Below are 22,870 nucleotides of genomic sequence, written 5' to 3'. Positions count from 1 at the left end.
CACTCACTAGTCACTTTATTTGGTACATCTTGCTTGTACTGAGTTAAACCTGCTTTTGGTTTCCGAACTGCCTTAATTCTTTGTTTCATAGATTCATTGAGTTGCTGGAAACATTCTTTAGAGATTTTTGTCCATATTTACATGGTGCAATCATGCAGTGGCTACAGAATCTCCTATTCCACCACATCATCATTTGATTGAGATCTGGTGTCTGTGGAGGCCATTCGAGCACAGTAAACTCATTGTCATATTTAAGAAACCAGTTTGAGATGATTTTAGCTTTGTGGCACCGTACGTTCATATGACCTGTGGTCATTAAGGGATGAACAAAGCAATAATATTTGGGTACTAAGGGATCCTAAGTGTGCCAAGAAAATATCCCACACTCTATTGCACCACCACCACCATCAGCCTTAACTGTTAATCCAAGGCTGGAAGATGGATACAGATTATGTATTTCCCATAAAAACAACCAAGGAATACAACAATAAGTGTTGTACCAAAAAAAAGTTGATTGATTTCCCATAGCAGCATGCCTTATTGTGTTTTATTCTTCTTGTACATTTTACAGTTTGGCCAAAAGATTTTTTTTTTAAGAATCATATCATATGTTTTAAACCGTTTATATGATAAGTAGTCAAACAAAATTTATCTAGCTCATTAATTTGATAAATTACAGAATAAAAATCAATCACATTGGAGGCTAAGGGGTAGGCTTTTAACCAGGCTTTTCCAGCCACTGCCCCATACCCAGCCACTGGGTGGCATCTCTAATGTTGGTCCTTACCCTTGATTTATAAAAGAAAGCAACACCACCTAATAGGAAACACTGTACATAAGTACATCAACCTATTATTACTTTGAGAGTATCTCTGACTTTCTCAAGTAAGTGCACTCTCAGTGCTGGTCACATGGTTACATAACATAGGTTTAAAAACAGCCAAATCGAATATGAAGGTTAGATGTTCCGCTGTGGTGACCCCTAAGTGTAGCAGCCGAAACGAGGACTCTTACAAAGCATGGACACTGGTGACTTCCTTCAAAAACCTCTCATTAAAATGAAAACATTAATATAACCCTTGAGACTATTGTTAGAGTTGTGTAATAGATATTTTCCAGTTGATTTCTATAAATCAGAATCAGCAATTTACAGCCTTGTGGAAAAAGACGGAATATTTTATATTAACTTCTAAGATTTCCTGTAAAAGTGCACAAAAATTAGTCCTCTTACAGGAAACTGACATGGTTTATTGTTTATATTATTAATTGTCGTATAATCTCCACACTCTTCCTTAGGCACTTGTTGCTGGCTGTAGATCCAGAAAAGCAGAAGGGTCAAGAGGAGGTGAATCTGGCAGAGCACCGTTCTCCACGGCATGGAAGGACAAGGTCTTCAAATAGGCGGGAGAGCAGCCGAGACCTGGAGCTGATCAAAGACAAACTGGCTGGGCTCTTCATCCCTGGTAAGTTGCGAGAGCAATCTCAGGAGGCAGTTAATGAAAATCAGGAGAAAGGCTCTGGACCTGCACTCCTTCAGTGGACAGTGGGATTTCAGCCAAGAGGGAAAGGAGAGATCAGCGAACACTGTCGACATGCCTTTACTGCTGCATGCCACCTCCTGCTGGAGAGCACAACTTTCCCTGTTTACTACACAGAGAAGGAGAGCCAAGAGCTTCACAGCAACATGTTCGAGAACACCACAGGTACTTTAGAAACACGTACGCCACACAGAATGCTGAATCTGGATTATAATGAGAATGAGGTATTTTTATTTTTGTTATGAAGGTAATAAAGATGGCAGCCTCCCTGAATGGCTGAGGTCCTTGATGATTCTATGTTGCATTTCAAAGGATTACCAGGTATAGTTATATAATCGCACAAGAAATGAGAGTGATGAAGTTTTTTTTTTTTTCCACATACTGTAGGAATATGTGGAATGTACACTATGGTTTTACTGGGAGTTTCTATGCTATTTTAATTAATTCTTTCATGCTTGGTGTTTATAGGTTCAACATGTGGCGATTTCTTCTCTCCTCGAGCTAATAAACCACTCTCAGTCATTAGCTCTGGTCATCCAGGACAAGAACCAACGCTATAAAAAATCAGAGGCAAACCCTCTCAGTGGACAGCTGCAGATGGTTACACTGCCTCCCATCTACCCAGCAGTGCTTAAAACGATGGAGCTACGTACAGACTTTTACCAGGTGAGTCAAAGAATATTTAATGTGAGTACAGTATGTTAAGTATATAACAAGCCTTTATTTTAGCTAGGCTTTCAGTTGTTTTAGATTAATATACCTGAAAGTGGAAAAAAAAGAGAAAGCACAACAAGGGTCACGCTTGGATCCTTTATTTATTGATTTATTTATTTTTTTCTATACATTAGAGACCTTTGGTGAACACACCAAAAGATGAAGATGAGATGATAGAATTACAACTTAACTTTCTTAAAATCTTTATCTTGATGTGTTATATAGCTTAGAATATTCAATTAAATTTTATTTTATTTGTATAGCGCTTTTAACAATTGTCATTGTTGCGAAGCAGCTTTACACAATCAAAATAATTATTCAAGTTTGTATGGAATGTAAATGAGTATGAATCAAAATGGTCACACAGTCCCTGGTGAGCAAGCCGAGGGCGACAGTGGCACGGAAAAACTCCCTGAGATGGTTATAAGAAGAAACCTTGAGAGGAACCAGACTCAACAGGGAACCCATCCTCATTTGGGTGAAACAGAGAGCAGGAATTGATCTGCATTCAAACTGTGTGTTAGTTGGCAGGCAGTTCAGCATTACAGTTGATGTTAATACAGTATAGAGTCCAGGTAGTTATTGAAAACTCGAGTAGAATTGTAGGAAGTTCCAATCCTGAACTATCGAACTGTTAAGTCCTCAGAGAAACAGCTGCCAACACCAGTCGAGGCCAGAACCGTCTTCTAAGTAAAGAGAACCATCCCCAGACATCAGACGCATCCCAAAGAGACACACGGGGCATCCATGTGACGAGATCTCCAACCAGAAGCGGGGCACCAGAATGGGTCAGACAGGTCCGCAGGTCTGGATCACTGGCAGCTCAGGAGCGACATGTGTAGCTCGACAGAGGGAGGGAAAGAGAGAGGGGGGGAGAGAGCAGAAGAGGAGAGATAACAGTTAGGTCTGGTCACAGTCACATAATGTATAATGTGAATGTATATTTACTGTAGAGTGCAGGCAGAGACTCCGGCAGGACTAACTATGACAGCATAACTAAAAGGGAGAGCCATAAGGAAACACAAACATAGGGGCTCCGTGGGATGTAAAGCAAACTATCACCGCACTGTCAACAAACCTAAGTGATCAATGAGAGTGGGGAAGGAAACATACCAGTTCACTATAATACTCTACATCCATAAGTCCCCCAGATTTGTTTCTTTACCAAAGGTAAATCTATTTATAAAAATGCTCGATTCAATAAATAGGTTTTTAGCCTGGACTTAAACACTGAGACTGTGTTTGAGTCCCGAACACTATTTGGAAGACTATTCCACAACTTTGGGGCTTTGTAAAAAAAAAAAAAAAAAAAAAAGCTCTGCCCCCAGCTGTAGTTTTCATAATATGTGGTACTGACAAGCAGCCTGCATCCTTTGATCGAAGTAGGCGTGGCGGATCATAAGACACTAGCAGTTCACGCAGATACTGTGGCGCGAGACCATTTAATGAATATGCCATCCAATTTTAATGTGGGCAAGTGTATAATTAATAACACTTAATAATAGGTTGCAAACCCCTTGGGTTCAGGAGGTTGAAGCTCTTGTTTGTTGATAGAAAAGGGTCAGGGGTTTGAGTATTGCCACTGCAGGGTTGCCACTGTTGGGCCCTAATGCAACGCCCTTAACCCTATACCCATATAAAATGCAGGATATCTTCTCTGCCCGTCCCAAGCTTGGAGAAATAGATGGGTTGCAGCAGCAACTTGCAGATTGGCTCGTGGACCTCCCTTTAGATTTCCCCATTTAAAAGCAAAATGCTCAGGGAACTGCTTTCTAGTTTAGCATGCCTAGCAGAAACAATGAAGAAATTAAACTTTAAAAAGTTTTAGGGAATTTGTTTACTGTGTGTATCTTATTATTATATCTTAGAATCTTATAATTATCAGTCTCTCTCTCTCTCACACTCTCTCTCAGCGGGCTGCTCAGGTGCTCTGGGCTCAGCTTGACACAGAACGCAAAGAGCAGCATATTTCCTGTGTGGAGCTTTTCTATCGACTGCACTGTCTGGCACCATCCACAGCCATCTGTGAGGATATTATCTGCATGGCCTTGCTGAGCAGAGACAAGGTGCAGTACCACTCACAAGGGCAGATGATATAAATGGTTTTAACATAGCTAAGCCCTCAAATGTAACACTGTACCATGTACAAAGTACATAAATGTTCCACCAGTGCTGTGGAAAAATGTCTTGCACCAGGTGAGCTATTTTTTTTTAAGGCCAGCGTGTAGATGCACACAACCTAGCGTTGAGACAGAGTGTTTCTGCAGAGTGAAAAACCTCTTACATTGGTGTGCATTGAGACTTATTTATACACTGCCATATCTATTTACTGTCTTTCCTATTACAAATCATCATCATTGAGTGGGAAGGCACATTAGAAAACAACAATAGTGGGTGTATGCGCCTGATTTAGTGTTTCTTTCTCAATAAATATTTTTTCAAAATGTCTTTGGTTGTGATCACGTGACGCTCAGCGTCAAAACAAGAAGTGCATGCGTGATACATGATACTCGGTGCTTGTAAACCAAGACAATGCTCATTTTTTTCAAGTCAAAATTTATTAAAAATCTTTGCTCGTCTTGCGGAACACTCGTAAACCACGTTACTCATAATCCGAGGTTCCACTGTATGAATGAATAGACTGGGCATAAATCCAATTTTAAATTACTTCTGGGTTTTGTACTTTCTGTTGCAATGAAGAAGAGGAAAGCACATTTCAGTTTATGGTTTAACATGCTTGCTCTTGGAAGAGGCAAAGCAAGAGTAAAGACCGCTTTAAGTGGTGGCAGTGGCTCTGGGTGTCTGATTGAAAGAGAGGTTGCAATTTCAAATCCCAGTACCATCAAGCTGTCCTTGATTCCCCTTATTTCTTTATCTTGCTAGTCCAATTACAGTATCGTATAGTCAATATGTGCATAGAATAACTAAAAGGTAAATGTAAATTACTTAAAAGACTTCATTTAAAAAGTGATGAATCTGTTTGTTATTCAAAGAATATGTGTATTAGGCTCAACAGTGTAATACAAAAAATCAATAAGAGTAATAGAGAATTACTGATGGGTACAATGTTTAGTTCTCATACAGTATTGTGGCTTGCTAAGTAGTACATATGATTAAAGGAAAATTATCTACAGGTTGTGCGTTTGGAGGCTCTTCACAGATTCTCTGTTTTGTGGCACCTCATGCGTGAGGTCCAGATGAATCGCAGCACTTCTCTGAACCGCTCTTTTGACCGGTAAGACGTATTCCTTCAGAATAGAGGCAAGTTCCACAGCTGGGTCATTAACCCAAATAACTTTTCCATACATTTTTCTCTTTCTGTGTCAGGTCTCTGTTTGTGGTGTTGGACAGTCTAAATAGTCAAGATGGTAGTGTCAGTACCATCGGGCAGAGTTGGCTGGTGAGAGCTCTGTCTCTCGGCGATGTTGTCCGTATCTTGGAGCCAGTTTTACTTCTACTGCTGGATCCAAAGACAAGAAGAACAGCCATTCAGAACGTCAAGCGAAATTTTTCAGCTGGTCAGTTTTTGTTGTTTGTAGACATTCTTTCTGAAAATACGATGGGACAACCCAGAACGTACAATAAAACTTCTTGTGAACAAAGGCGTAAAACTGATTGGTATTTACAGAAAATGATGATTAGACTCTTAGCTGCAGTAAAACATGCAATCGCTCCTGTGAACATTTAACAAGTGGAATGCCCTAATCCTTAAAAATTGACGGATAACTTGCACAAGAACCTCGTCTGTGGGAGCTATACAGTCATTCATGAACACCACTTGAACATTAAAGTAACTTAAGTGAAAGTTTTTGCCACATCTCTCATACAGTCCTGAAGCAGACAGACTTATTCTGTGTCTTGTTTACTGATAAAACTTTCGAACTTATGGTATCCAGGCACTATTGAAACGCTAGGATGAGTGCATTAGTGTAGCAGGAGATTATATAGAAAAACAAGAATTTTTACTGTCATAACTGTATTCTGTTATTTTGCACAATAATAAAAAAAACCTCATAGTTTATGATTATTGTGAATGTTTTATAGTAGCCATTTGAATTTGCTAATGTTCTAGAATATCTTTTACTGCCAGGAACTTTTATTTACAAAAAGTGAGCTTGGATAACTTTGCTTAACAAAGATATTATTACAAATAAAGTGTATCATCAGATTTGACTTGAAATATACATCACAGCAAATCCTAGCATATTTTTCTTTTTTTTTCACAGGTAATTGGAGTGCATTAGGTTACAAAGACAGGACCAACCATAAGAGTGCTGGAGATGGTACTATAAATCAAATAGGGGATAGCTTGTTGAATCACATTGCTATAGTAGACCGTGAAGCTGTATGGCTTGACCTGCAGCGTGATCCAGAGCTTCATGGAACGCCATCAGATTTCCTTGTAATGTCTCGCAGTGAAAGCGAGGAAACTGAAGGAGATGACAATGACTGCAAAGAAGACGAAGAAGAAGACGAGAGTGAGCACACTGAGTCGGCTGACTCAAGTGGAGCCCAGAATTCCACAGAGACTTCAAGCTCAGGCTACACACCTTACCCGCAGAGACCTGCTCATGGGGAAGGCATTATGGTCAATGGCCTGCGACGAGGGGATTCGGAGCGTACACAAGCTTCTGATTCGATGTCAAGTGATGAGGATGATGGACAGCTAGAGGCCCTGGCCAAATCCCATCTCTTGAAGCAGCAACGTGAGAGACAGGAAGCAGTGGATTCACTATTTCGACATATCCTTCTTTACCAACAGACATACGAGAGCGAACGAATTCTGTATGCCTTTGCAGTGGTGGAAACGTTGCTGAAGAGCAGCGCAGGTCCATTTGTGGAGGCACTAAGTAGCACAGCATTGGACTGCAGCTCCACTGCGCACCTAAACCTCATCCAGAACCTACTACAGAGACATCGGCAAGCCCAGGAGGGTGGTAGCTTTTATGGTCCTCTCCAGAATTCCACCCCACCTAAAGCTGGCACCCCAGAGCAGCCACCCTCCTCTCCTCTTTCTTCTCCTTCTAACTCCTTATCTCCTCCCACTTTACTTCTGGAGATTCTGATATGCCTCTGCTTGCGATTCCTGCGCTCCCACTTCCCTTCTTATGCTTGTGTAAATGCCTGTCATGTGCAGGCAAACCGGGAGGTGCAGGTTAAGAGTGTGGAAGTCTTGACAGCACTGGTGGAACAGCTAGTGACCATGGCCCAGCAGGCCCAGACTGGTGACACTGGTGCCAGTGGAAGCCTAGAAGCCATATGTAATCTTCTATGGGGCAGCAAGTTACAGCAGTATGTCCTCCTTATGCTCTCCACCTCTATGTATGTCAGTCAGCGTGGAGATGTCCAATACCAAATGACCAAGGATGAGCAGGGTGATGATGCGGGCGAAATCTCTGGGGAGAGGCTGGTTTATTGTGGACGAGATGAGAGCTGGGCTGAACATCCAATTCAGATTGCCCTTCTGAAGCTGCTCAAGGTTCTTATCATACTAGAACATTGTGTATGCCCAACACACACTAAGAAGCTTTTACAAGGAGATAACCAGTTCCAGCAGTCCCTGGAGGATATCCCTTCTTCTGCCCTAGCAAGAGAGTGGCATTCTGCGTTAATGTTTCAGCAGTCCATTAAGGCTGTTCGCTATGTGGCCACCCAACCCATTACAGCACAGGGCATGTTTGTGTCGGCAGCATCCCAAGCGCTGTGTCCACAGTATGGCTATGCCATGCATCCAGCTTGGGTGACAACGCTCTGTCAGATTCTACCTTTCCTTGGCCGGTCTCTGGCCATCATTGTGGCACCCATTATCACACAGATTTGCAGAAACCTTGATGAGCTTGTTAAACAGCATGAGCATGATGGTTTTAAGGCTACTCATAGGTATCAAAATGTCCTATATACTTATCTTCAGTGTAAAAGATACTGTTTTTTGTTAAAAGTAAAACCTTTTTATTTATAACTGATTGTGTGTTTGTGACTGTAGCAGTAACCTAAAGAAGGAGAACATTGCACCTGATTATCCACTCACTCTGCTGGAGGGGCTTACTACTCTCACGCACTACTGCCTCCTGGAACACAAGAAGGTAAAGCATGCGTGTACAGTACTGTATGCACTTACAGGTTAAGACTTATATATTCTTATCATATTGAGTACTTTGGCTTCATCGAATACCGTACTTTCTCTCTGATCACAGTCTGTCATTAATTTTCTGTGTAGTCTGCAGGTTGTGATGCAACAGACATGCGGAATGCTTGTAATGCCATTTTGGAGGAGTTTCCTAATATGGTGAGCACTATGGCCTTGCTTTGGGGTGTGATCAAGGGTGCTGACTTGGCCTACAGCAGCAGATCTTCCTCCACCTCTGTCTATTTCAAAAGCACAAAGGTATGTACATGATATATACATATGCCTAATGTACTTAGGTAGTGTCTGTGTACTGTGTAGGCTCTGTAAATCGTACTTATACTTATATTATCGTACAATACTTTTGAATGTTTGGGCTGTAATTTACCCGTAGCACATTTCTGTTGTGTAGATCCTGAAACAGAAAGTTTTGGGGCTGCTGACACCATTGACTCAGCAGTATGGAGTGCAAGTCATGGCCTCAGTGGCTGCTGTATGGAACAGTAGGAGGAGCCGAAAGAGACGCTTAAAAAACAAGGTACAATGTAGTGACTAGACTAAAATTAATTAAGACCGTATGTTGATATGTGTTGCATGAAAATGATTTGGTGTGCGTGCGTGTGTGCAGATTTTGCCAGTAGCCAGTGATTCCCAGATGACAATTGTAGACTTAGTAAAGTCAGTGACCACGGTCCGCACCGACACCATTTTGCAGCTCATTAAGGAGGTCGTGAAGAAACCCCAACAAATCAAAGGAGACCAGGTAGAAAAAACACAAACACATATCAATATTCAAGTTTATCATATATTAATATTTGTATTTTCTCCCTCTTCAGCAAAAGCCAACTCTAGTTGATGTACCCATGCTGCAGTTTTGCTATGCCTACATACAGAGGTATCTTTTAATGCAGTCCACTTTGTCCATCAGCCTATCAGTGATCTATTCAATAATATCTATCATTCTGATTAACACTCTTATAGTGACTGATGTTACAGCATTCAAGTGTTCTAATACAATGCTAAATCTTCTGCTCAGACTATTCTTTGTTGTGTTTCTAGTCTTCCTGCTCAGGATCTTCAGGAAAACATCATGCCCATCATTTCTCTACTTAAAGATTCTGTGCAGCTTAATCTTGCCCCACCTGGCCATTTCCTCCTTCTTGGGTGAGATCACGCACATCATTATCCATTATTTATTGCAATGTTTAATGATGTTTTAATGATGGTGAGAGTGATATTTGTATATATTAGACATCAGCTCAGATATAATACTAATACTTATACTACACTCACTGGCCACTTCATTACTACAGCTTGCTAGTACTAGGTTGGAAGGTGGTCACATCTACCCTAATTCTTTGTGGAGAAGATTCAACAAGATGCTGGAAACATTCCTTAGAGATTTTGTTCCATATTGACATGATGGAATCATGCGAACCACATTCCTAAATTGTTTTATTGGATTGTTATCTAGTGACTGTGGAGGCTATTTGAATCCAGTGAACTCACTGTCATGTTAAAAACATTTTGAGGTGATTTTAGCTTTGTGACATAGAGCATTATGGAGCAGCTGGAATTAGACATTAGAATGTAGATACACTGTGGTCATAAAGGGCTGGACATGGTCAGCAAAAATCCTCGAGTACTATGGGGCCTGAAGTGTGCCAAGAAAATATTCCCCACACTATTAACACTTGGATGAAACATCGATGCAAGGCAGGTTGAATCCATGCTTCCATATTGTTTATGCCAAAATCAGATTCGATTAAATCACCTGTCTTCTCCATTCTGATGCTGATCGTCTTGACCATGCCAAAATGCATTAAGTTGCTGCCATGTGATTGGCTGATAGTTGCGTTAACAAGCAGATGAACAGGTGCACCTGATGAATGGCTAGTGAATTTATACGCATGAAAAAATATGCCCCAGGCTTTATGAACATCTTAAAAAAACAACAATGAGATGAGATTCAGCCTGGAAAGAGAATCTACTGCCTCATATGTAACACATTTTGGGGACAGTATCTGACAGGTTGGCAGAGCAGAGCATTTCTGATGATTACTCCTCAAAGGTCATGCAAGGTGTTACATTTTGCTCTATACAGCATCCTGAATGACTTTGTAAACAGACTCCCCAACATGGACAACAAGAGAGATTCCAAAGATCTTCAGGTATGAGATACACTATGGCAGATTGACAGTATGCTTACAATAATGTACACTTTTTGTACAGTGTTGGATGTTGCTAATACTTTTTATACTGTGTCTAAAATTATTTGTTCCTGATTATATCTGATTTTGAAGCTGTATTTGAGTAATACCAAGATTCCTGTATCTTGTTTTTTAACATGTTTGAGTATCTGTGAACAGGAAGTGACCCAGAAAATCCTGGAGGCGGTAGGCGCTGTGGCTGGCTCATCTCTGGAACAGACTAGCTGGCTAAGCCGTAACCTGGAGGTGAAGGCACAGCCTCAGATCTGTCTGCAAGAGGATGAAGATGAGCCTGAAGGCAGTGAATTATATGGTTAGACCGTCATGTATATGTAATTATGTGTACAGTAGATATGTTCAGTATAACTATAATTAGATACAGCGATATAGAGATTACTGTATATTATAGGTGCAATGGATCACATTGAATTATTTAGTAAGGCAACAAATCGGATCTTTTTCAAATAAGATTAAAGTATAAGCATGTATAATTCGGCTATAGTATGACTTCTACAACAGATATTATTTGGCTTTTTATTTATTCATTAAATGTGCAGTTGGCATGCATGCAAACATTGCATACATTGTACAAATCTTGCTTTAAACCACATAATATTAATAAGAATAAATGATATGTATCATACAGTGGAGCAAAAAAGTTGTTAGTCAGCCACCAACTGTGCAAGTTCTCCCACTTAAAAAGATGACAGAGGCCCATGATTTGCATCATAGGTATACCTCAACTATGAGAGACAAAATAATAATAAAAAAAATCCATCTTACGAAGCCACTCCTTCGTTTCCCGGGTGGTGTGTTTGGGATCATTGTCATGCTGAAAGACACAGCCACGTTTTATCCTCAATGCCCTTGCTGATGGAAGGAGGTTTTTACTCAAAATTATTCAAAGCCCCGTTCATTTCCTTTACACGGATCAGTCGTCCTGGTCCCTTTGCAGAAAAACAGCCCCAAAGCATGATGTTTCCACCCCCATGCATCATAATGGAAATGGTGTTCTTTGGATGCAACTCAGCATTCTTTCTCCTCCAAACACGAAGTTCTATTTTGGTTTCATCTAACCATATGACATTTTCCCAATCCTCTTCTGAGTTATCCAAATGCTCTAGTAAAACTACAGACAGGCCTGCACATGTATTGGATTAAGCAGGGGGACACGTCTGGCACTGCAGGATTTGAGTCCCTAGTGGTGCAGTGTGTTACTGATGGTAGCCTTTGTTACTTTGGTCCCAACTCTCTGCAGGTCATTCACTAGGTCCCCCCGTGTGGTTCTGGGATTTTTGCTCACAGTTCTTGCCCCAGATCAAGGGAGATTATCAGTGGTCTTATACAGTGGTGTAAAAAACTATTTGCCCCCTTCCTGATTTTTTTAAAAATGTTTCTGATCATCAAACACATTTAACTATTAGTCAAAGATAACACAAGTAAACACAAAATGCAGTTTTTAAATGATGGTTTTTATTATTTAGGGAGAAAAAAAATCCAAACCTACATGGCCCTGTGTGAAAAAGTAATTGCCCCCTGAACCTAATAACTGGTTGGGCCACCCTTAGCAGCAATAACTGCAATCAAGCGTTTTCGATAACTTGCAACGAGTCTTTTACAGCACTCTGGAGGAATTTTGGCCCACTCATCTTTGCAGAATTGTTGTAATTCAGCTTTATTTGAGGGTTTTCTAGCATGTTGTTCATGCCACAACATCTCAATAGGATTCAGGTCAGGACTAGGCCACTCCAAAGTCTTCATTTTGTTTTTCTTCAGCCATTCAGGGGTGGATTTGCTGGTGTGTTTTGGTTCATTGTCCTGCTGCAGCACCCAAGATCGCTTCAGCTTGAGTTGACGAACAGATGGCCGGACATTCTCCTTCAGGATTTTTTGGTAGACAGTAGAATTCATGGTTCCATCTATCACAGCAAGCCTTCCAGGTCCTGAAGCAGCAAAACAACCCCAGACCATCACACTACCACCACCATATTTTACTGTTGGTATGATGTTCTTTTTCTGAAATGCTGTGTTACTTTTACGCCAGATGTAACGGGACACGCACCTTCCAAAAAGTTCAACTTTTGTCTCGTTGGTCCACAAGGTATTTTCCCAAAAGTCTTGGCAATCATTGAGATGTTTTTTAGCAAAATTGAGACGAGGCTTAATCTTCTTTTTGCTTAAAAGTGGTTTGCGCCTTGGAAATCTGCCATGCAGGCCGTTTTTGCCCAGTCTCTTTCTTATGGTGGAGTCGTGAACACTGACCTTAATTGAGGCAAGTGAGGCCTGCAGTTCTTTAGATGTTGTCCTGGGGTCTTTTGTGGCCTCTCGGATGAGTTGTCTCTGCGCTCTTGGGGTAATTTTGGTCAGCCGGCCACTCCTGGGAAGGTTCACAACTGTTCCATGTTTTTGCCATTTGTGGATAATGGCTCTCACTGTGGTTCGCTGGAGTCCCAAAGCTTTAGAAATGGCTTTATAACCTTTACCAGACTGATAGATCTCAATTACTTTTGTTCTCATTTGTTCCTGAATTTCTTTGGATCTTGGCATGATGTCTAGCTTTTGAGGTGCTTTTGGTCTACTTCTCTGTGTCAGGTAGCTCCTATTTAAGTGATTTCTTGTTTGAAACAGGTGTGGCAGTAATCAGGCCTGGGGGTGACTACAAAAATTGAACTCAGGTGTGATAAACCACAGTTATTTTTTAACAAGGGGGGCAATCACTTTTTCGCACAGGGCCATGTAGATTTGGAGTTTTTTTTCTCCCTTAATAACGTAAACCGTCATTTAAAAACTGCTTTTTGTGTTCAATTATGTTATCTTTGACTAATAGTTGACGGTTTTTGATGAGCAGAAACATTCAAGTGTGACAAACATGCAAAAGAATAAGAAATCAGGAAGGGGGCAAATAGTTTTTTTTTGTTGTAATATTTTTTTGGGTTTTTTCCAATTTTCTCCCTAATTTAGTCATGGCCAATTCCTCCCCGTCACTAGGGGGCTCCCACATTAAGGCTACTACTACCATTCAGCCAGGAGGGTGAAGACCATTACAGGTTTCCTCCGAACCACGTGACGTCAGCCGACCGCATCTTTTCGAACTGCTCGCTCACGCACCGTTAGGGGCGGTGTAACACACTCGGAGGAAAGCGCTAGCCGCTCCTTCCGCGTGCGCGAGCTCACAGACGCCCCTGATTGGCTGTAGAGCCGTGATTAATGTGGGAGCGCAAGTACCTCTCATCCCTCCCCCCTGAGAGAGCTCGGCCAAAGAGCTCGGCGAGCACTTTACCACTGCGCCACTCGGAGGCTAAATAGTTTTTCACACCACTGTATACGTCTTCTATTTTGGCCATGTGACTGTTTGAGGTTGTGGACAGGTGTCTTTTATACTGATAACTTAAGTTCAAACATATGCTACTAATACAGGTAATGAGTGGAGGACAGAGGAGCCGCTTAACGAAGAAGTTACAGGTCTATGAGAGCCAGAAATCTTGATTGTTTGTTGGTGACCAAATACTTATTTTACTGAGGAATTTACCAATTAATTAGTTAAAAATCCTACAATGTGATTTTCTGGATTATTTATTTTTTTATTTTGTCTCTCATAGTTAAGGTATACCTATGATTAAAATTATAGGCCTCGCTCATCTTTTTAAGTGGGAGAACTTGCACAATTGGTGGCTGACCAAAAACTTTTTTGCCCCACTGTATGTATAATATGTATAATCTCATCTGCTTTCATCTCACATCCACTTAGAGTCTGGTGGCCAAGGCAGTGCTATGGTGTCATCGTCGGCTCCATCGGTGTTTAGTGTCCAAGCTTTGGCTCTGCTGGCTGACGTAGGACATCACACACAGGACATCACCCACTAATATCACAGGAAAATATGCAAAAAACACATCATCTGCATATTTGCTCTCTTTTAGATTCTTGCCCCTCTTCTGGATATGGTGTATCGAAGTGATGAGAAGGAGAAAGCTGTCCCCCTAATCTCCCGTCTCATGTACTATGTTTTCCCTTACCTGAAAAATCACAGGTAAGCAGTCATTTTCAAATTTTTTTGGATGTATATATTTTATGTACATTCTTTTACACTCTCAATTTCATTGTTCCTCTTTGTCCTTTTTCTTCTCTTTTCTGCAGTGCCTATAATATGCCCAGTTTCAGTGCAGGAGCTCAGCTGTTGAGCAGCCTGAGTGGTTATGCATACACTAAGCGTGCCTGGAAAAAGGAGGTGCTGGAACTCTTCATGGATCCTCTTTTCTTCACTATGGAGATGTCTTGTGTCTGCCAGTAGGACTCTCAATTTTTTCCAATCTTCTCCTCCATTGAGAATAGAGGCAGTTTATAGGGTGTATAGAATATACAATACCAGTCAAGGTGGCACGGTGGCTTTTAAGTTAGTAATGTCGCGTTGCACCTTCAGGTCCTAGGTTCGATTCCTGCTTCTGGTCTGTGTGCATTTAGTTTTCATGTTCTCCCTGTGCTTGGTGGGTTTCCTTCAAGTTTTCTGGTTTCCTCCCATAGTCCAAAGACATGCAAATTAGGCTAATTGGCGTTTCCCCAGAGTGTGTAAATGTGCGTGTGAATGTTGACTTGAGGTCCTACCATGGTCGAACAAGATTAAATAAATATGAAGAATAAATATGGTCACCATTGGCCTCCACAGTCCCTAGATTCTTTTTTATGTCTTTTTTAAAACAATTCTAAAGGCATCCAAAATATGCAATAATCTTATTCGAACAGTCAGTTTTAAAATGTGTCTTATGGCTACTTATGATCTGTAAAAATAAAGTGAACTTCAAGAGAGGTTGGTTCATAGTTTTGAAATCTTCAGTATTATCCTAGAGTGTAGAAAATAAATTACTAAACCAAAAGCATTAAATTAGAAAGTGCATCCAAGCCTTTGAGTTGTACTGTATATAAACTCAAAAGTTTGGTGGGACAAACATTTCAGAATCTTAGGTGTGGAATTTTTTTTATTCCTTGTGCACATGGTTCTCAATGAACTTCAATTGCATGCAATTCATTTATTTGTATATTTCTATTTTCAGTTGGAAATCCATCACAGACCATCTGCTCACACACGAGAAGACCATGTTCAAGGACTTGATGAGTGAGTTTTACATAGTGCTCATTAGTGCTATTAGATATACACTCACCTAAAGGATTATTAGGAACACCTGTTCAATTTCTTATTAATGCAATTATCTAATCAACCAATCACATGGCAGTTGCTTCAATGCATTTAGGGGTATGGTCCTGGTCAAGACAATCTCCTGAACTCCAAACTGAATATCAGAATGGTAAAGTAAGGTGATTTAAGCAATTTTGAGCGTGGCATGGTTTTTGCTACCAGAAGGGCCGGTCTGAGTATTTCACAATCTGCTCAGTTACTGGGATTTTTTACGCACAACCATTTCTAGGGTTTACAAAGAATGGTGTGAAAAGGGACAAAACATCCAGTATGCGTCAGTCCTGTCGGCGAAAATGCCTTGTTGATGCTAGAGGTCAGAGGAGAATGGGCCGACTGATTTTAGCTGATAGAAGGGCAACATTGATTGAAATGACCACTCGTTACAACCGAGGTATGCAGCAAAGCATTTGTGAAACCACAACACGCACAACCTTAAGACGGATGGGCTACAACAGCAGAAGACCCCACCGGTACCACTCATCTCCACAAATAGGAAAAAGAGGCTACAATTTGCACGAGCTCACCAAAATTGGACAGTTGAAGACTGGAAAAATGTTGTCTGGTCTGATGAGTCTCGATTTCTGTTGAGACATTCAAATGAATTTATGCGTAAACAATGAGAACATGGATCCATCATGCCTTGTTACCACTGTGCAGGCTGGTGGTGGTGGTGTAATGGTGTGGGGTTGTTTTCTTGGCACACTTTAGGCCCCTTAGTGCCAATTGGGCATCGTTAAAAAAATGCTACAGGCTACCTGAGCATTGTTTCTGACCATGTCCATCCCTTTATGACCACCATGTACCCATCCTCTGATGGCTACTTCCAGCAGGATAATGCATCATGTCACAAAGCTCAAATCATTTTAAATTGGTTTCTTGAACATGACAATGAGTTCACTGTACTAAAATGGCCCCCACAGTCACCAGATCTCAACCCAATAGAGCATCTTTGGGATGTGGTGGAACAGGAGCTTTGTGCCCTGGATGTGCATCCCACAAATCTCCATCAACTGCAAGATGCTATCCTATCAATATGGGCCAACATTTCTAAAGAATGCTTTTAGCACCTTGTTGAATCAATGCCACATACTGTAGAATTAAGGCAGTTCTAAAGGCGAAAAGGGGTCAAACACCATATTAGTATGGTGTTCCTAATAATCCTTTAGGTGAGTGTATAGCTAGATTTTGATATAGTATACAGTATGTGTGACCAAAAGTACATATGTGTACTCTATGTACTTTAACATGTATACCTGGGCCTTCCCTAAGCTGTTGCCGCATGCAGTTCATAAGGACTTTGTTTGCAGTAGCATTTAAAATTACCCTTTACTGCAACTAGGATTTCAAACCTCTTTCAGCATGAGAGTCAGGGAGGTCCATGAGGATAAGCTTGGTTAATATTAGTTCAGTGTTAGGGTAGTTAGTTCAGGAAAGGTCAGTGTCCACATCCTTTTTGTTATATAGTGTGTATGCAGAGTATATGTACAGTGTATATGGTGTATATGTACAAGGGATGAGACACACTCATATTGAGAAATCACCCAATATGATATTATCATAGTACTTATGTAGAGATTTGATTTATATTTTAAATCTTTTATACTTTGATTCTATTTTATATATATCCCAATCAGATTTTTTACCCCAGATTACAATTCTAAACAAGCTTACAATAACAAATAATTTGCTCTGACCCCACAATTTGCCTCACAAAATGATTGCAGTATGTAACTGAAATGATTTTTTACACATGTCTCTAATATGTACTGTTTATACATAATATACTTTATGTATACGTTATAATTTATTCAATGTAGTGCATTTGTCCAGTATACTGTATTTCTGCATGTTTGTACAGGTATGCAGAGCAGTTCTTTGAAGCTGTTTAACAGTGCTGAGCAAAAGCCCATGTTACTAAAACGGCAAGCATTTGCCATGTTTAGTGGAGAGATGGACCAGTACCACCTCTACCTGCCTCTAATACAAGGTACTGCAGTATGAATCATAAATTGTGAGTTAAAGAAGAAGACTATTCAGACAGTTGTTGTGTTAATTCATTACTGTTCCATTATTTATTTAAGTTGCGTTTTAGTTAAATCCAAGTGCTGTGTTCTGTACACCCTATTCTGTACACAGAGCGTTTAACAGAGAACCTGCGGATGGGACAGACACCAGCATTGTCCGCTCAGATGTTCCTGATGTTCCGTGTTCTGTTGTTGAGAATCTCACCACAGCACCTCACCTCCCTCTGGCCCATCATGGTTACTGAACTGGTGAGGGATTAACCTTCATTAGTGTTATTGTTAATAAGACTCACTTCAGATACAGTATAGCATTGTTCCGATGTTCCTAATGGTAATGTGTTTATCGATTACTAGGTTGCAGCATGCTATACAGAAGCTAGTGGTCATTGTTGAGTTTTGTTCTGTTGTTTTTTTTTTTTTCTGTAGATTCGCATCTTTGCAAGGCTCGAAAAGGCTCTGCTAGAGGAAAAAGATGTTTCAAAGTGAGTCCCAGACAAGAGAATTGCATCATCTATTAATGCATAGGGTAAACACCCTGAGATATTGTTAGGTTGTTTTGGAGTAAAAATAAGGGTAAAAGCATACTTAATCAAGTTTATAAATCAATATTTATGATTTTTGGTTTAAACATTTATTGTACTTGCTGAATCGATGCAGATGATTGCTTCTACCGTCAAAAGTTTAAACATGGGTTTCTTACAGTACTGGATTTTTTTCAAAACATTAAAATAACACACATGACATTAACTAACTAAGTAACAACAGCAACAGTCAGTTATTGTTTTAAGACCGGAGGTCAGCTGTTCTGGAATAGTTCTTGCAAGAACAGTATTCAAGATTCAAATAACTTTATTAATCCCAGAGGGAAATTGCTTATGCTCGGTTACAGGTGCTCAATGTTGTTAACTAAGAAAAGGTAATAAAGAATAAAGGTGATAAATAATAATAATAATAATAATAATCTTAAAAAAAAAAAATCCCTCAGAATATGACTCAAGACCACATGTAAGTATTGCACAGTAATCTAGTAATCTAGTATAGTATAGTATTGTCAAGTGCATTTGCAAAACACATCAAGCACCGTGATGATACTGGCTTTCATGAAGACCTACTGTAGGAAAGACCACAACTCTGCTGTAGAGGTAGTTTAGAGTTACCAGCCTCAGAAATCACAGATTAAAGCTGTTATGATGGCTTTAAAGTGCATAAGTAGCACATCTCAACATTAACTGTTTAATTTCATCGTCTAGAAAAGTTGATTTGAAATTTTATTTAATATTATAATTAAAAAGTATTGAATGTTTTAAATAATGTATTTACGTATCATACTCAGAACATTATTTTATTTATTACAGACAAGAACAAACGTGTTACTATAATTTATCCCTTCTATCTCTTACGCACCCAATTATACGCATATATGTGTATATGTTTGTGTGTGTGTGTTAGGAATAAGCGAGGTGGTCAAGAGAAGAACAGCCAGAGGACATTTCCACGAGCAGAACTGGACATGTATCTTTCAGCCTGCAAGTTCCTGGACACTGCTTTGTCATTCCCTCCAGAGCACATGCCTCTGTTCCAAATGTAAAGAATTACATGGCAATTATTATTTTCTGTGTGTGTGTGTGTGTGTGTGTGTGTGTGTGTGTGAGAGAGAGAGCAAGAGAGAGATGCATAACGTTTGGTTAAAAGAAAAAAAAGTTAAATGTCTGTCTTTGTATAATTACTGCTAAAAGACATGCATTTTGTTGGTTTATTTGGGTGTGTATGAACATTTGATACAGGTATCGCTGGGCCTTTGTGCCTGAAGTAGATGTAGACAGTTATGATGGGCCAGGTACCACTTTGCTGGAGGGCGAACAGGAATGTAAACCTCATGTGGTCAGGGTACTGGAAGGCCTTCACAATCGTTATGGGGTAAATGTGGCCAAATTGGCATTTCTTTGAGCACATGTACAAACACTTTTAACTTTGAAGATGGTAACTATGTGCAACTTATCCATGCATGTTTAAAATAGATGAGGAAATAAAATTATTTGTTTTAAAATTAGTTTTGGAACAGTTACTCATTTAAAGTGCTCATTAAACCCCTGAGCTTGACCTTTATGTTTTAGGAGCTGAATGGAACGGTGGGAGAGTCCGCATCTGAGTGCATGGAGTTCCCGCTTCTCAATTTCCACTCACTTTCATCCATCACACAGCTTGTGCCATTCCTCCAAACCCTGTGCTGCTCCTTCTGCAGCTCGACACCCTTTCCTCATCCTCCCGCTGAATACCCGCCATCGAGTGCAGACAGAGTGCTGCAACGCTTAGAGCACATCACAGAGGAAGAGTTTTTAGACGGTATGGATTCATAAGACTCAGGCTTTTAGCTAAGCGTTTAATTTTAAACTCGATGCTCTGTTTTTATCTTACCCTGCTAGTCCATCTTAACTGCTTAGAGAGCATGAAGAAGTCAAAGACCTTGTAATGTGAAATGTGATTTTGTTTTGTCTCTTGTGATTGAAATTTGTTTTCTTTTGTAATATTGCAATTTAAAGTAAAGCCTTAAGGATTTAAGTTCATTATATCAGTTAATTACTTTTATGTTAACATTTTATGTTATAAGGCTGAAAAGACTGGGTATTTGACATTATGAACAATAAAAGATTTGTCCAACAAATTTGTCTAACCAAAGGACTGCTCAAATCTAAGTCAAAATTTTTACAATAGATTAATTGTCAAGCCTTAAACATGGTTTAAGGTTTTATACTGCAGCAAATGCATATAGCTTTTGTGATGACATGCACAAATATATTGAATGCACAAACTAAATCTTTGTGACATTTATTTCATGAGACGTTTGTTTTTCCCCTGTGGTTTTAAATAGAGCTATGCATGTAATCTAGTAAAACAACACATGAAGCTCAGTTTTGGCATTTAAAGGATTTCATAATGTGCAATATTTAGGCGACGCTTGTGGTTTAACGAGTATTGATGACAAACGGAATATTGTGGGTGCTGCTATATCATAATCATGAATAAGGAGCTGTGTTGCTTGATAACTTATTATAATCTATTTGGTTCGTTCCTGAGAACTATGTCTGTAAAAAAAAAAATATCTAGTTATTTATTTATTCATCTTTGTCCTTGGACACCTTTTAAAAGACCATTCTTTTAGTTTTATCATTACCCAGCCTTTATGCTTTGTCCACTTTGTTTGGTGGTGGTGAATCAGTAAGGTTGAGCAGCTGGACATATTGGTTTGGACATTTCCTTAACATACTTGATCAAACCTGTAAATAGTAATGGGAGTCTGTAACCATTTCGTAATCAACCATCTGTGCAAATAAACCAGTTGATGATTGACTAATTAATCGGTTTAACCACATAATACAATGCTTTTTTGATACTTAAAGGGATATTTGGCTTAAAAGGCATTAAAAGTCGGTTACTGTAAGTCTTTAAAATTGAAAATTAACACATTGAGGTGCATATAAGTACAATGCCATAAGTCTTGGTCATTCTAAATTTTCCTGCTCTGTACAGCGAGCATGAAGTTTATCACCTGAACTGCAAGTAGAGTGTAAGTAATCAGGGCCAAATTCCACAACACTTTGTATGTACAAAATACATTCCAAGTTCAGTTGAGACTCATATAAAGGTTCTGTTGTCCCACTTGGCTAAATCAAGTTGCTACTGTATCTTTCAAAGTTACAATGTACGAATGTAATTTTTTTTTCCTTTTATGGCTTGTTCAGATTAGATATATGACTTTTCCCTAGAAAAATCTTACAGGTCACCTTGAGATACATCATCTTCTGTATACTATGCCATACATCATTTAAACGATCATTGTAATTGTTATAAAGAACGGAAAAAAACTAACAAACCCTCATCCTTTATTGCATTCAGGATTGAAGCAACACATTTTTTTGTCCTTTGGGTCTTCTCAACAACTCTCTCACTTTATTGATAAGCTTTTATTTTATTTAAGGATCATACACATACGTGAGTCTGCACACACATGATTGTGGTTAGAATGAAACTTTTCTTAGTGTATGTATTGCTTTGGTAAATGAATTAAACACAAGGGCACAATTTAGGTTAAATGGGTCTATTACAACTTTGTTACCATTTTTTTTATTGCACCTCAAGATTACAAAAGAGTCATAAAATAATATTAAAATAAATATGATCCATTTAAATAACTGTTTCATTCTAACAGTAAATTTCCATGTTTTTGGGACACATTTCCGATGTATATGTTGAAGTGTCTGGAAGAAGGTTATAGCTATTGGCTCAGTGTTAAGTACATCGTATTTCAAGTTTGTTTTTTTACATACTGTATACAAATATACTGTCTACATGACACATGAGTTGTTTGTTGTGCTTTTCTTGTAAACTGGCTTTCCCTCTAAAAACCTGTTAAGCTTAAATGTGATCTGAGTGTTGAACTAGGGTGAGCTGTTTATTTTCAAATACATATATTGTTTATAACATTCTTTATGACATTCCTTAGACATTGATTTTTTTTATTTTTATTTGTGGCTATAATTTAACATGGGAAATATTACGGTGCTTATACACTACCAGTCAAAAGTTCGGACACACTTTCTAATTCCATGTTCTTTCCTGAATTTTAATTTTTTCACATTGTAAATCAATGCTGCATCCAAAATATGCAATAACCTTCTTTAAACAGTTGATATTGAGATGTGTCTGCTACTGATGCTCTGTAGAGCTTTCATGATGGCTCTAATTTGAAGTGCAGTTAATTGGTGATTTTTGAGGCTGGTAAGTCTAAATGAACTTTTCCTCTGCAGCAGAGGTAAGTTTTGGTCTTGCAGATTTAGCCAGTTTAATTGCCGTGCTTGATGGGCAAATGTACTTGACAATATTATAACTTTTGGCTGGTACTGTATAAAAAAGTCTGATCTAATACCCATATGTACATGAATACACTGGAATACACTAGAACCTGTATATAAATATGGCAGACATTACTGGGTATTTAAAACAGTAAGGGCTGTAATAATTACATACCAACCATGTACCAAATACAAAATTAAATATTACATTTTATCAGCCA

General features: G+C 39.3%; 1 protein-coding gene across 2 annotated transcripts in view; it reads left to right on the top strand.

The window, feature by feature from the left end:
• The window catches only part of dop1b (DOP1 leucine zipper like protein B), a 38,650-nt gene extending 15,780 nt beyond the window's left edge, over positions 1-22,870 (top strand). Inside the window, exons 15-39 of one of the 2 annotated variants that reach the window (XM_053496022.1) lie at positions 1,297-1,703; positions 1,786-1,859; positions 2,007-2,204; positions 4,166-4,318; positions 5,387-5,487; positions 5,580-5,770; positions 6,479-8,132; positions 8,239-8,335; positions 8,470-8,637; positions 8,789-8,914; positions 9,005-9,139; positions 9,213-9,271; positions 9,436-9,540; positions 10,481-10,547; positions 10,746-10,899; positions 14,335-14,417; positions 14,505-14,614; positions 14,722-14,871; positions 15,633-15,694; positions 17,634-17,762; positions 17,912-18,048; positions 18,226-18,281; positions 19,249-19,383; positions 19,584-19,716; positions 19,914-22,870. In XM_053496022.1, coding sequence (XP_053351997.1) covers positions 1,297-1,703; positions 1,786-1,859; positions 2,007-2,204; positions 4,166-4,318; positions 5,387-5,487; positions 5,580-5,770; positions 6,479-8,132; positions 8,239-8,335; positions 8,470-8,637; positions 8,789-8,914; positions 9,005-9,139; positions 9,213-9,271; positions 9,436-9,540; positions 10,481-10,547; positions 10,746-10,899; positions 14,335-14,417; positions 14,505-14,614; positions 14,722-14,871; positions 15,633-15,694; positions 17,634-17,762; positions 17,912-18,048; positions 18,226-18,281; positions 19,249-19,383; positions 19,584-19,716; positions 19,914-20,156 — 4,927 coding nt within the window. In that variant the 3' untranslated portion in view covers positions 20,157-22,870. Of the gene's footprint in view, positions 1-1,296; positions 1,704-1,785; positions 1,860-2,006; positions 2,205-4,165; positions 4,319-5,386; positions 5,488-5,579; positions 5,771-6,478; positions 8,133-8,235; positions 8,336-8,469; positions 8,638-8,788; positions 8,915-9,004; positions 9,140-9,212; positions 9,272-9,435; positions 9,541-10,480; positions 10,548-10,745; positions 10,900-14,334; positions 14,418-14,504; positions 14,615-14,721; positions 14,872-15,632; positions 15,695-17,633; positions 17,763-17,911; positions 18,049-18,225; positions 18,282-19,248; positions 19,384-19,583; positions 19,717-19,913 lie in introns of both variants that reach the window. The other variant, XM_053496020.1, reaches the window with a different exon arrangement.

This window comes from Clarias gariepinus, chromosome 5, assembly GCF_024256425.1.
Source record: "Clarias gariepinus isolate MV-2021 ecotype Netherlands chromosome 5, CGAR_prim_01v2, whole genome shotgun sequence".
Lineage (NCBI taxonomy): Eukaryota > Metazoa > Chordata > Actinopteri > Siluriformes > Clariidae > Clarias > Clarias gariepinus.
The sequence above is the reverse complement of the archived record's forward strand: the minus strand, read 5'-3'. Positions and strand labels throughout refer to the sequence as shown.